The sequence below is a fragment of the Corapipo altera genome, unplaced genomic scaffold (assembly GCF_003945725.1).
Source record: "Corapipo altera isolate COAL_440 unplaced genomic scaffold, ASM394572v1 138, whole genome shotgun sequence".
In the NCBI taxonomy this organism is placed as follows: Eukaryota; Metazoa; Chordata; class Aves; order Passeriformes; family Pipridae; genus Corapipo; species Corapipo altera.
Window position 1 is genome coordinate 162,067 of NW_020885036.1, and position 13,719 is coordinate 175,785.

General features: G+C 63.0%; 2 protein-coding genes across 2 annotated transcripts in view; both read left to right on the plus strand.

The window, feature by feature from the left end:
* Positions 1-11,853, plus strand: part of CSNK1G2 (casein kinase 1 gamma 2) — a 42,017-nt gene extending 30,164 nt beyond the window's left edge. Inside the window, exons 3-12 of the mRNA XM_027668293.1 lie at positions 4,128-4,168; positions 4,737-4,806; positions 5,164-5,312; positions 5,777-6,011; positions 6,221-6,306; positions 6,683-6,767; positions 6,837-6,985; positions 7,406-7,489; positions 10,744-10,850; positions 11,326-11,853. Coding sequence (XP_027524094.1) covers positions 4,128-4,168; positions 4,737-4,806; positions 5,164-5,312; positions 5,777-6,011; positions 6,221-6,306; positions 6,683-6,767; positions 6,837-6,985; positions 7,406-7,489; positions 10,744-10,850; positions 11,326-11,380 — 1,061 coding nt within the window. The 3' untranslated portion in view covers positions 11,381-11,853. The remainder of the gene's footprint in view (positions 1-4,127; positions 4,169-4,736; positions 4,807-5,163; positions 5,313-5,776; positions 6,012-6,220; positions 6,307-6,682; positions 6,768-6,836; positions 6,986-7,405; positions 7,490-10,743; positions 10,851-11,325) is intronic.
* LOC113959349 lies at positions 2,045-10,737 on the plus strand. The gene is made up of 2 exons (XM_027668294.1): positions 2,045-2,057; positions 9,447-10,737. The coding sequence occupies exon 2, from the start codon at positions 9,686-9,688 to the stop codon at positions 10,586-10,588; it is 903 nt and encodes a 300-aa protein (XP_027524095.1). The 5' UTR covers positions 2,045-2,057; positions 9,447-9,685; the 3' UTR covers positions 10,589-10,737.
* Positions 11,854-13,719: the final 1,866 nt, after the last annotated feature.

The following is a 13,719-nucleotide window of genomic DNA, read 5'->3' on the forward strand; positions in this document are numbered from 1 at the left end:
TCAAAAATGAGCCCAGAGCATCTGGGTGCTCTGCCTGCTGCTGAGCTGGCTCAGAGCTGTCATCAGTCCTGCTGTTAGTCCTGCCTGGGCTGGGCAGGGGGCTCCCTGCTGAGCCCCTCCTGAGCCTGGCCCAAGGCCAGTGCTCCGGCCAGGCTGTGCCATGGAGCTACCCCGGGGCAGCCTCAGCCTGGATGGGGACCTGGCAGCAGCTGCTGCTTCTGTTCTTACTGCAGTAAACTCTGGCAAATGTGCTTTTTGCAGATTTTCTGGTCCCACCCCTCTCCCCCAGCCCACTGCTTGCAGTTCTACTGGCAGCTTGGAACCACAGCAGCTGTTTTCCTTTGAAGTTAAAGGCTGGAAATTAATATATTTTTTTAAGTAAACCCAGGATTTTGGAGGAAAGAACATGGGGGTTGGGTCTGTGTGTGGAGTGTGAGCCAGGGGCAGGTCACTGCTTATGAGTCTGGGGACATTCCCAGCTCTCCTGAGCTCTGGCTCTCAGGTCTGTCCTGCAGCATCCCAGCTGCTCACAGGGGATTATTTGGGGGCCACAAAAGGTACCTTCTAAAAACACGACTGGGTCAGTGCCCTGCCTGTGACACCCTGCTGTCCTGGGCCCTGCAGAGCCCTCCCTCCAAACTCCCTCCGAGGGCTCAGCCTCCCAGAGGTGGGAGCTGCAGGCCCAGCACACACTGGGGGTGGGTCACGGGTGTCTTTGGAGGGGGCCCAGGCACTCCCTGCCTGCTGCTCCTGCCTCCCTTGCTGGTGGCTCACACTTGGTTTTCCTCTTGGTCATTCAGAGCCTCCTCTAGAGGAAGGTCAAGCTCTGAAATAGGTCTGGGTTTATTTCTGATGGTGTTAAACCCCTGGTGCTCCAAGGAGCTGTCACTGCTCGGCCTGAGGCAGCTCTGGCAGGGCTGGGCTGGGCCTGGCTGCCTTATCCAGTGCTCCTCTTCCACATCCCCTGGCACTGGGGAAGCCAAATTCCTGTCCCAGTGCCCAGCTGTGCCCAGCACAGCTCTGTGCTGCTGCTGCTGCTGCTGCTGCTGCAGGGCCGTGGCACGAAGGGTCCCAGCAAGGGCACTGTGGTGACACGATTGAGGGGCAGTGCCAGGCAGAGCACTCACTGCTGCTCACTGCTCCCCTCGTGACAGGAAGGACATGGAGGGGCTGGAGCGTGTCCAGGGAAGGGAACGGAGCTGGGAAGGGGCTGGAGCAGCAGGAGCAGCTGAGGGAGCTGGGGGGGCTCAGCCTGGAGAAAAGGAGGCTCAGGGGGGACCTTCTGGCTCTGCAACCCCCTGACAGGAGGGGGGAGCTGGGGAGGGTCGGGCTCTGCTGCCAGGGAACAAGGGACAGGAGGAGAGGGAACGGCCTCAAGCTGTGCCAGGAGAGGTTTAGGTTGGAGATTAGGGAATATTTCTTCTCTGGAAGGGTTGTGAGATGTTGGAACTGCCCAGGGCAGCGGTGGAGTCACCATCTCTAGAATTGTTCAGAAAGCGTGGATGTGGCACTTGAGGACACGGGTTAGTGGTGGTGGTGCTGAGAGTTGGACTTGATGACCTTAGAGGGCTTTTCCCTTCCTGATGATTCCACAATTCCATGACTCCAGGCCGCCTGGATGGGGCCTGGCTGGGAGCAGTGCAGAGCTCAGCTCCTGCTGGGGCTGCCCTGATGTGCAGGAACAGGTGCTGGAGCCCAGTGCTGCCAAATCCCTTTGGAGGGGACAGCAAAGCCACCTCTGGTGTTGAAGCACAGCACAGGCCCAGGCCGGGCTCTGCTGGCGTTGGCTCTGCTCTGCTCCACACGCCCGGTCCTGCAGCTGCTGGCAGCTGGATTTGGAGGCACCTCCAGCCCTGAGCAGGGCGAAGGCCTCTGCAATGCAAATATTTGCCTTCTGCCGCCCATCTCAATGCTTTTCTCTTCTGTTTCCTTTCAGAAGCACCTTTTGTGCTGTCAGTCCTGCAGCTCTGCCTGACTGAGGCCTCCCAGGTGCTCCCGAGGGCTCCACATTTTGGGTGTTAAAGTGACCCCATTGTGAGCACTGAGCAGTGTGGGAGGTGCTCCAGGAGCTGGAGTGGGGAGTTCCCTGGCGTGGAAGGACCCTGCATTCCTGCCTTCTTGCTCTCTTGCTTTTTCTTTTCCTGGTTTTTTAATTCTTACGACAGGCTGGTTGTGCTCTCTGTGCCTTCCTTTAGCTGGGGAAGGGGGAGCAGAGGGGGTGGTTTGACAGTCTGTGCCCTCGCTGCTCCCCAGCTTGTCCATCAGCTGTGTCCAGGCCTCCTGAGCATTACAGGAAAGGATGAACCAAGGGGGTATAAGATGATTTGGGCTCAGTTTTGGGGCTGGGAGAATACTGCCAGCTCCCAGAGCAGTTTTGTGGGTGGCTTTCTGTGCCAGTGAGCCACGGAGGAGGGGACAGTGTGGTGGGGACAGGACAGATGACACCTGACAGGGACAGGGTGGAGCTCTCCAGTCCCAGCCCTGCTGGGGATGCTCCTGCCTCCATCCTTTCTCCCACCCTGCTGTGCTGAGCTCTTTTGCAGGTGTCCTGACATTTTTTTCCCCTCCGTAATTTTTCCCCCTTCAGACCCAGCCTTTCCTCAGGGAAAATCCAGCTGTGAGTTTTCTTGTTGCACGTTCTGCCCTGAAGGCAGCAGTCATTCTGTTGGACTGCAGGGCTCTGTGGGCTCTCTGGAGCCATTCACAGGCCTGGGAGATGTCCTACCTCCTCCCCAGGAAATGCCAGTCCATGATGGGCCAAACCCCCTGGATCTGACACAGGCTGTGCCCGCCAGATGTTCCTCCCTCCCGAATCACCCACTCCCTCACCACTCTGAAGGGATTTGGTTATGCAGAGGCAGGAGACAAAGTGGCTTGGCAGAGGTCCCCTGGGATGGGAGAGGGTCAGGGAGGCAGCAGGACTGAGCCCCTCCTTGGCTGCAGAGCCCATCCCTGGGAGGAGCCACTCCATTAATATCTCCCATTCATCCCTCTTCCCGTAATCCTGCCGCCGACTGGCGCTCAGCAGCTGGCTCTGATGTCACCCGGCGAGGATTTATTGCTGCTTCAGGTGGAGAGCAGCAGTCAGAGCAGATGAAATCTTACGCCAGGAGGAGCTTGTTCCCTAAGCAAATTGCTTGGAGAAAATCCGAGGAGACAGATGCAGCTCCATCAGATACAGGGATCGCGTGTCTGCTGGCTCTGAAGGGAACTTGCTGCCGTTAACTCCCACCTCCCCGGGAGGAAACACTCGGATCTGCTCCTGCAAACCTCTCATCTTTGCCTTTTTGGGCCTGGGCAGAGGTTGTACTGACCCTGCCCAGGTGTGACCCTTTCTCAGGCACCCCTGGGGGATGTGCAGACACCATGAGCTCAACCTTTCTGAGGCTACGGGTGTGAAAAGGTGCAGGGTGGAGCTCTCCAAGGGGTCACATACAGGATGCTGTCCCTTCAGCTCCCCTGGGCACTCAGAGCCAGGCTCCTGACCCTCCTTGCAGCTCCTCCTACAGTCTGGGTCACACCATGGATCTGCTGCTACTTCCCCTGCACCCTCGGGCAGGTGGGAGCATCCCCAGGGATGAGGTTGATCCACACACGTGTGTGCACACACACACATGCACACACGTGTGTGCCATCCCCAGGAGCGACTCCAGCCCTGGGAAGGAGATTTCCAGCTGCCTGCAGTGCCCTCAGACTACTGCCAGATGCTCCTGGGGGTCCTTCCTCCTGGCCACCCACAGCCCAGTGTCCCCTGGCTCTGGCCACCCCTCCCGGAGCCCCTCTCCATGAGGGGAGAAGCACCAAGTCCCAGCCTTGTTCCTGCCTCGCCCAGTCACATCCCTGCAGGCCCAGACTGGGATGCTGCCCCCTCCCAGCATCCTTGGGTCCGGCCCCCAGCATCCTGCCCATCCCAGAGGAATCCACATACCCCACCCGGGGGTGATAACCAGGCGTGTTGCAACTCCCCACAGTGGGTTCTGCTCCCACTCGTGCCTCGAGGCCTGTGCAGGTGTTGTGGGAGCTGCTGAACCTGTTCAGGATGTTTTTGAGCCCGTGATGCCTCGGGGGCTGTGGTGGGGGTGGTGCAGGGACTGCTTTCCATTGCCTTCTCCTGTGTCTCCCTGCAGGAAAGAACCTCTACACCAACGAATACGTAGCGATCAAATTGGTGAGTGGCTGTCGAGGGGGGTGTTCAGGCCACGGGGAAGGAGGTTGCTGCCCCTCCCCAGGAGTTGGGGAAGGTGGAGAGAGGGGGTTGGAGTGTGGTGGATGGGAGCAGGAGCAGGTTGGGATGTGGTGGCTGGGAGGCTGCGGGGGAGCTCCGCTCACCACTCGGAATCCAGGGCAGGCTGGGAACACACGTCATTGCAGGTGGGGTGATCTGGGGCTGGGGAGGGAGGAGCTGAGGCTTCTCCTCTCCCAGCCCTGCCCATGGCCTGTGCTGTGCTCAGCCAGTGGCAGCAGCAGAGGGACCTCAGGGAGGAGTGGTCCCACTGGTACCTGCTCCCATTCATGGCTACCCCAGGATCCAGATCTCCCTGGCCTGGGTGGATCTGGCTCCCATATGGGCTGATTTTCTCTCATCATCCCCTGTGGCTTCATCTCTGTTTTGTACTGGTTGTTCTCAACCCCAAATGCTCAGTCCAGCTGCTGCCAGCATGTGAAGGAGATGTCTGACAGCCAGACCCCCTAAACACCCTGCCCCCTAATTAACTGTTCTCCTTCTCTCCTCCAAGGAACCCATAAAGTCCCGGGCCCCCCAGCTGCACCTGGAGTATCGGTTCTACAAACAGCTCGGCAATGCAGGTATGGGGCTGGGCTGTGGGGTCCTGCCTGTCAGGGACCCTGCTGGGAGAGGGGCTTCCCCTAAATGTGACTCTGCAACTTCGCTCCCGGCCTGAGCAGCTCCTGCCCATCTGCTCGGTGGGGAGGGGCTGGTTTTACACAGAGTCTAATCTTTGATCTCTTTTGATTTAGTGCTCCCCCCCCGCCCCCACAGCAGAGTCAGGGATGCAGATGGAGCTGCCTCCAGGGGCAGAGCCAGGCTGTCTGCAGCAGGAGGGAGGGCAGTGTGGGGCCGTCCCCCCTCTGCAGCCCCCGTCCCTGCCCGGCACAGCAGGGCCCTGTTGCAGCCCCACACAGCCCCTGCTCCATGTCTTGCAGAAGGAATTCCTCAGGTTTACTACTTTGGCCCCTGTGGGAAGTACAACGCCATGGTGTTGGAGCTGCTGGGCCCCAGCCTGGAAGATCTCTTTGATCTGTGTGATCGCACCTTCACGCTCAAGACTGTCCTGATGATCGCGATCCAGCTGGTGAGCAGCTCCTCCTGCTCCTCCCTGGGGCTCCTCCTGCTCCTCCCTGGGGCACTCCTGGCTGCCTGGGGGGACAGGGGTGGGTGGGCATGGGGGACACCCCACAGGGAGCTGGAGGGAGGAGGGGTGAGCCAGTGCCCAGCAGGTCGCAGGAGGCACATCCCAGACCACTCCTCCCATTCCTCGCCCCCTCCCTGGCAAAGGAGGGCTCTCCTCAGCCCAGCACAGCCCCTTCTGAACATCTCCCTGTGTGTCCAAGGTACAGCTGGGCTGGGGTTGTCTCCCAGGGTGGGAAGACCCGATGTTCCCCTCCTTGCATTCTGTGGGGATGGTCAGGCCGGGGGGGAGCAGGGCAGCTGGCTGGGGCAAGGTGACCAGAGCAGGGGGCAGGGGAGGGGTGCAGGGGTGTGTGCAGGACACAGGGGGTGTCTGTCCCCTGACACTGACACCTCCCTGTGCCCCAGATCACACGGATGGAGTATGTCCACACCAAAAGCCTGATCTACAGAGATGTGAAGCCGGAGAACTTCCTGGTGGGGCGGCCGGGCAGCAAGCGGCAGCACACCATCCACATCATCGATTTTGGCCTGGCCAAAGAGTACATTGACCCCGAGACCAAAAAACACATCCCCTACCGAGAGCACAAGAGCCTGACAGGGACAGCACGTTACATGAGCATCAACACCCACCTCGGGAAAGGTGTGTTGGGCACCAGGCAGCCTTTCCTCTGGCAGAGGGGGAGGGAATGCAGGGAATGAGATCGGCCCTGTCAGAGGTGGGGCTGGGCACAAACTGCCTCTCCGGCTCTTCAGGGTTTTGGCAGGACTTTTGGGGTGCTGCAGGGTCTGGGAGGGACATGGACAGTGTCTGGAGTGGGAACATGCCCATGTCTCTCTTTCTCCATGCAGAACAAAGCCGCAGGGATGACCTGGAAGCATTAGGGCACATGTTTATGTACTTCCTCCGTGGGAGCCTTCCTTGGCAAGGCCTCAAGGTAAGTGCCAACTCCTTGGGTCTGGCCAGCATGCCCGTGGGTCTGGCCCTGCCCTGGCACGGGGGGGGGAAGCTTTGGCCCTCGGGGGGTTGGAGGGTTGGCACCCCACCAGATCTGAGCTCCGTGCCAGGCCCTTGCTGTGCTGAGCAGCTGTAGGGTCTGGGTGTCCCCCCACTTTGGGGGGGTCCCAGCTGCTCTCACAGTGGCTCTTCTGGAACTGCACTCCCTGGTGGTTGTCCTCCAGATCTGCCCTGGTGAGGGAATTCCCTGGGAATGAGCTCCTCCTGTTACCTGGGAAAGGGTGACCCAGAAACCATCTGTGGTCTGGTGCCCCCGTGCCTCCCCTCCCTGGCACTGACCCTCCCTGTCCCGCCAGGCCGACACGCTGAAGGAGAGGTACCAGAAGATCGGCGACACCAAACGAGCCACCCCGGTGGAGGTGCTCTGTGAGAACTTCCCAGGTGAGAGCCCTGCCCTGCCTGGCCCTGTCCCCAGCCCTGTGCCCAGCCCCTGACCCCCTGTCCCCGCAGAGGAGATGGCCACGTACCTGCGCTACGTGCGGCGGCTGGATTTCTTCGAGAAGCCCGACTACGACTACCTGAGGAAGCTCTTCACAGACCTGTTCGAGAGGAACGGTTACGTGTTCGACTACGAATACGACTGGGCAGGGAAGCCTCTGGTGAGTGGGGAGGGGCTGAGCAGGACAGAGGGCACCCCGGGGGTCAGAGCAAGCAGCCAGGGAGGATGCAGGTCCCAGCTGTCCCCTGTGCCCGAGGGATTGGCTCCATCCATCCTCACCACTCACCAGCTCCAGGCTGGGGCTGTTGTGTCGATGGGTCAGAGCTGTGACACAGGGATGGGAGGCTCCTGGAGCCAAGGGGACCCCAGCAGCCAGGCTGGCACCTCACTTTCTGCCATGGGCACCCTCCATGGGCTCTCTGCAACCAGATAGCACACGAGGAGCCATTGGGGCAGGGGTGGGGACTGGGTTCAGGCCCTGGTTCTGGGGGGCGGTTGTGTGTGTGGGCAGAGGTGGGATCAGGGTGCAGGGCAGCGGGAGGGCTCCGTGCTGGCACTGACGTTGTCCCTGTGTCCCCAGCCCACGCCCATTGGCACGATGCACAGCGAGGTGCAGGTGCAGCCCCCGAACAGAGACAAAGCACAGCCACACCCCAAACACCAGGTGAGCTGGGGCACGGCCGGGGCACAGCGACCACGGGCTCGGGCAGCCTGGGCTGCGGCTCCACGGGCACGGAGGAGCCCGGGCTGGAGCAGGGACTGGACGTTCCTTTTTCCCCAGTGCTGTCTGTGGAGAGCTCCCCAGCACAGCACGGGGTCTGTGGCTCTCAGGGGCCCAGGGCAGTGTCCCTGGCAGAAGCAGGAGGAAGCACCGTGGGGGCTGTGGCAGGGCCAGGGGGTGCCAGGCCTGGGCATCAACCACTGAGCTGCAGGGTCAGCCCCGGGTAATGGGTGAGGGAATGGTTCAGGCTGAGGACCTGTGTCCCCAGCGCCGTGTCCCCATGGGGGTAACTCGCTGCTCTGCTTGTGGTGCCAATTCCATTGATGGGATGGTGACAAGGACAAGGGAGGGCAGGATTGGTGGGGCAGCCTGGCAGCGTTTTGCCCCGTGCTGGGGCTGCCCGTGCCCAGGGCACAGGGAGCTGAAGCTGGGAGCAGCCCAGGGCAGGGATTGGGCAGAGCTGTGCCGGCAGCTCCCTGCCAGGGTCACTGTGGGGAAGGGGCTGCACTGCCCAGCCCTTCTCTGAGGCCAGTGCCATGGCCTGTCCTGCCCCAGTGCAGGACACAACTCTGGGAATGCTGGCAGCCAGAGCAAACCTCATGTTTCCCAGACCCTGATCCTTTTGAACCTCCATGAGGAGCAGAGGTCCTGCCAAGGCCCTGGAGCCAAGGGTGCAGCTCCCTGTGCTCCTCACCCACACCCCAGCCCAGCAGTGCCCCTGGAGCATCCTGGCTGCTCCCAGAGCCTGGTACAGCCCTGGCTCTCACTGGCCAGGGGCTGGGAATCGCTTCCTTGGGGAGAGGGAAACATCTTCAAATCACCTCTGGCTCATTCGTGGGAACTCCCAGTAAGGTCTGCTCTCCTCTAGCACCACGTTCGGCATCCCTTCTCCAGAGCGCTGGGAAGAGCAAAGCACAGAACTCCTGGAACATGGGAGCAGTGTCCAGCCTGGGGACACAGGGTGTCCCCACAGCCTTGGGGCTGTGCCCTGCTCACCAGGAGAGGGTTTGGCTGTGGGAACAGCCGAGCATCCCCTGCCCTGGAGGAGCAGCACCCTTTGCTCCACACCGGCCCCACCAAGCTCCGCGTCGTCCTGAGGACATGGAGAGTGGCTGTGGCACCACCTGGGCCCGGCTCTGCCACCCCAGCCCGCTCCCAGACACGGGGCTGGCCCTGCTCTGCCCTGTCTGGGGTGGCTGTGAGGGGTGGCAGGGGGACACAGCCCCCAGTGTCACCGCAGGGACCTCTTGGAGCCGCCGGGTCGGTGCTGCACTGGGCGCCCTCCGCAACCACAAACCCGAGCTGCCCCAGTCATGGTTTTGCTTTTGCATGTCTTATTTTCTCGACTCCCTTTTTGCCACTTTTCCCGCTCCTTCCCCTCCACTCCTCCCTTCTCTTCCCCATTCTTCCTCTTTTTCTTTTGTTTTCTTTTCATTCTGTTCCTCCTGCCTGTCGCGAGCAGCCGCCCGAGGGGACGGAGTTGTGGGATCCTCAGGCCGGTGGGCAGCCTGCCGAGGAGCCTGTGGGAGCTCACCTGGCAGCCGGCAGGCTCGGGGGGTCCGTCCAGGTACATAAACCACGCGCCGAGGGCAGGGGCGGGCGCGAGAGGGAGCGGAGCCACCCGGGATCAGCCCCGCTCCCCCGCCCCGGGGCCACGCGGGCTCCTGCCTCATCCCGGGCTCCTGCCTCATCCCGGGCTCCTGCCTCATCCCGGGCTCCTGCCTCGGCCGCAGCACGTGCTGCCTGTCCCCAGTGTGTGACGTGAGGGTAACAGCTAGGAGACGAGGGTGGCGGTGGTTGGGGGCTGCAAGGGTCGCTTGGTGTTGAGGAGGGGACTCGGAGGGCATTTGGAGATGGATGGATGGACGGATGGATGGAGTGCTGGCTCTGTGCCACACAGCTGGGGGGGCATCGCTCTGCCCTCAGTGCCGCTCGTCCCAGCAGTGCCCGACGAGCAGGGCACCTCCCTGAGTGGAGCGCTGGCTCCGACCCTGCTTCTCCTCCCTTCCCGGCCGCTCCCTGGCCGCGCGTCCCCGCCTCCGCCCCGCACTCGCGCCGTCAGCCCCGTGCTCTCCGCCCTCGCAGCCTCCCGCCCGCTGCCGCTCTGCCCCCCGGGCCTGGGGGTCCATTCCCGCATGGATGGTGGGGCATCCATGTGCCGAGTCCCCTGGCCAGGCCTGCGCTGCTCCCTCCGTCTCTGCTTCCGTCCCCGCCGCTGTTGCTCGTTCCCGCTGCTCCGCGGTGATGCTGGTGCTCGGTCCGGCTGGGGCCCTCCTGCCGTCGCGGGGCCGGGCAGTCCGGGGGGAGCCGAGGGACCTGCCCCCCTCGAGCTCTGCTCGGCTCCTCCTGTCCCTCCCGTCCCTCTCCTCTGCTGCTCCCCCTCCCGCCCCGCAAACCCTCCTGCCGAGCTCCGCCTGCGCCCGGCGCTGCGGGGAAGGGGACACGCTCGGGGGTCTCCGCGCTGTTTTTGGGGGGCTGTATCCTGACGTGGCCCTGCTGGCTGGGCATTGGCTGTCGGGTGGCAGCTCCTCCGTGGCTTTGGGAGAGGCCGAGACCCTCAGCGGGGCCGAGCAGCTTGGGGAGCCTCCCTGTGCATCCCCAGGGAGCTCCTGCCTTTGCCTGCGGGCAGCGGGCGCAGGAAGGGAGTTCAGGCACCTCCCAGTTGCCTGTGCCGGCCCTGTCCTTGCTTTGGTGGCTCGGATGTCCCCCCGAGCCTGGCACTCGCCCGACCCTGCTGCCCTGGCGAGTGGGCAGGAGCTCAGGGACCCCTCGGGGTGGGCACTGGGCTGGGTCCTGCAGACCCGGCGGTGCCGGCTCTCGGGGCCGGGGAGCAGGAGCCGTGTCCGGTTGCTCAGCCGTGGGAAGGTCTCCTGGGAGCTCACGGCTTCCCCGGGCTGTGTCTCCTGCACACGCCGGAGCTGCCGGCGAGCCCCCCTCCCGGTGGGATATGCGGGGGTTCCCTGGAGCCGGGATCCTCCCGGAGGTGCTGGGGTCAGACCTCTCCGTGTTGGTGCTGTGGGGAGGGCTCAGCACCGAGACTGAGCGCTGTGGTCTGGGCCAGGCACCATCCTGTGCCTGCAGGGACCTCGGTGCTCCCGGGGAGAGCCCGGGGGTCTCCTGGGCTGCCCCCCCCGCCGCGGGGAGGGGACGGGGCTGCGAACCCCGGGCTGCCCCCGCTGACACTCGTCTGTCCCCAGGTGATGAGCTCCACTAACGGAGAGCTGAACACAGACGATCCGACGGCAGGACACTCGAACGCCCCCATCACAGCCCCCACCGAGGTGGAGGTGACAGACGATACAAAGTAAGGCCCGGCCCCGCTGCCCCTCCCCGGGGCCACGCCGGGGGTGGGTTCGGCACCGCGGTGCCCTGTGCCCTCCGGGGAGGAACAGCCCAGCTGTGCCCCGGCACCCCCGAGGGGTGTCCCTGCAGGGCCACCCCACCCGGCCCTTCCCACCTCGCTCCTGCACTGAGGGGGTGCCCGGATCTGGGCTGCTCCTTCTCTGGAGCCCCGGCTCTGGCCACGTGGCTGGCACAGGATGCCGTGGCCAGTGTCATTCCCCTGGTTGGTGCCACCTGCTGTGAAAGGTGTCACTTGCCGTGGCCATCGTGGTGTCCCCAGTCCAGCCCCTGCCATGTACCAAGGGCACTTCCCGGAGCAGCTCTGCCCACGTGGGGGTCTCTCCAAGACACCGAGGGGTCTCTGTGCCCCCTGACCACGGGGGTGCCGCGCCCTCTGTCCCAGGTGCCCAGGCTCTGACAGGTCCCTCTGTCCCCAGGTGCTGCTGTTTCTTCAAGAGAAGGAAGAGGAAAACCACCAAGCGTCGCAAGTGAGCCGGGGCCGGGCGGAGCCGGGACGGCTCCTCTCCCTCTGGCCGTGGCTGGATGTTGACCCGCGGAGCCGGCGGCCCCTCGGGCTGGACGGGGACGGGGGGGCCGGGCCGGACGGGCTCCCCCAGCGCCCCACGCGCAGCTGGGGAGCGGGGCCTCCCCAAACTGCTTGTCCTTTCCTCCGCCACCCGCCCGGCGCGTGGCCGTTTACTCGAACCAAGCCCAACTTCGCTGAAGTTCCTGCGTCCGTCAAACAGAAAAAAAAAAAAGGAAGGAAAAAAAGGAAACCGAAACAAATCCACGGCGTCACTTGCTTTGAGTCTATAACTAGTCTGAAATGGGGATCAACTACAGACTCTGACCCGTCGCTGTCAGAAGAAGACGAAGACAATTTCGAGAGCAGTGGGCTAAGGAGGAATTTTTTTTTTCTGTTGCTTCTTTGTCTCTTAAGTTAATTTAAAGTGAGTCTCGGTGCAGAGTGCTGAGTCGTCAGTCTTTGACCGTCATCTTCAGTGTTACCGAATTCTGCTCTTCCCTCGGGCCCCCGCCCCGCGCCCCCCGCCGGGTCCCCCCTCGGTCAGGCCGTCGGTGACAGCGGTTCGGGCTCCGCCCGGCGAGGGGGAGCCGGGGCCGCGCGGGGCGGGGAGAGGAAACGCGTTTACAGTTCATTTACGATGCACTTTTGTGAGCAATACAGGCGCCGTCCGGGCCCGCCGGGAGCGGGTCGGAGACTCCCGGGGGCTGGGGGGACACAGGGACAGGGACGGCCGAGACCAAAGGGACCCACGAATGGCGGTGGCAGAGCAGGGAGGGGAAGCAGAGCAGCCTCGCGTGTGGCGCTGCCGTGTCTCGGGGCTGGATGTCGGAGGGGTGGGCAGGGGCAGCCTTGGTTTTTAGTCTGAGCCCCCCGAGGCCCCGCGGTCGGGGCTGGAGGCACGTGGTGAGCGCCGGGCAGTGAAGGGCAGCGGGGTGTCCCAGCTCTGCCAGCGTGGAATTCCCTCACCATGGCAGCCTCCTGCCATGGCATCCTCCCTCCATGGAATCCTGCACCGGTGCCAGGGCCCAGCCTGCCCCTGGGGGGAGGAACTGGAGTTTTTGGAACTGACACACACACACACCCCCACACCCCCACACACACCCCCCTTGCTCCTCACCACCCCCGGGGCACCGCAGCTCCCCACGTGACTGACCCCGTGCGCTGTCGTGTGTATTGATTGTGACACATTTTGGGGGGGACACACACTTATCTTTACCAAAATCCTGTTGTTCTGCCCCGAGGGGGGCTGAGGCTGTGCGGGGGGGGGCGGGGGGGATGGGACCATCTGTGGCTGCTTCGAAACATTTGTCCAAACTGACCATCTCGGGGGACTGGGGGGGCACGGGGGTCTCCCACGGGCCGTGGGGGCCCTGGGGAGGGAACTGCGCCGGGGCCCCTCTTGGTCCTGAATTCGGGATGTCAAAGCCCGGCTTTGGCTCCTCCGGGCAGGGCGGCCCCAGCTGCTGATGTGTCTCTGGCCACGGCGGGGAGGGGACGTGCAACGTTTGACCTCGTGTCCCCAGCGAGGCGAACAAACAAACAAATCTTAAAAAAATCGCCTTAAATTTTCACTGGAAGTGGCCCCTTCTCAGCACGTCGGCTCGGAGCAGCCCCGGCGGAGTCCGAAGAGGAGCCGCGGAGGGGAAGGGGCGCGGCCATCGGGGTGTTCCCGGCTCCGTGTTCCCGGTATTCCCGGTGTGCCCGGCTGCGTCCCCGGCCCGAGCCCGGGACTCTCTGTCCTTCCAGCGAGGAGTCCAAATACTGCGATTGTACGTGAGAGCGTTTGTTCCATTGCGAGTTTAGTTACTGCTTTAAAAAAAAAAACACAAACCAAGTGTACAGAAACGGCATTTCAATTTCTCTGATGCTTCCTGGAAGCCATAGAATTTAGGGGCTTTTTTTTTTAATAAAACCAAAAAATAATAATAAAAAAAAAATCTTTAAAACCCAACGCTTCTGCATTCCGTGCTTGATTGGGTGGGGTGGGGTCCTTGTCCCGGGGGTGGTGGGAGCAGCCCCAGGCCCCCTGCCCGTGGGCCTTTCCTGCTGCTGAACCCTGTGGAGCTAAAGATCCATCCCCCCATCTCTTCTTTCCCGTGAGGCAGCGGGAGGAAAGGCTGAGGTGGGATCAGGGGAGCAAATCCAGCCTGACCCTGCCCAGGCTCCCTGTGGACGCTCCTGTAACGCCCACGAGTGAGGAAGGTGATGGTGTGGGAGGGCAGTTCCCAGCTGGACAGGGTTCAGAACTGGGGGTCCAGGCTGAGACCACACCCGGGGCTGGGCTGTGGGGAGCCCTCAGCTGAGG

What these genes read in the sequence shown, in the direction of transcription:
- LOC113959349 (XM_027668294.1), top strand. Translation starts at nt 9,686, where the DNA reads ATGGTGGGGCATCCATGTGCCGAGTCCCCTGGCCAGGCCTGCGCTGCT.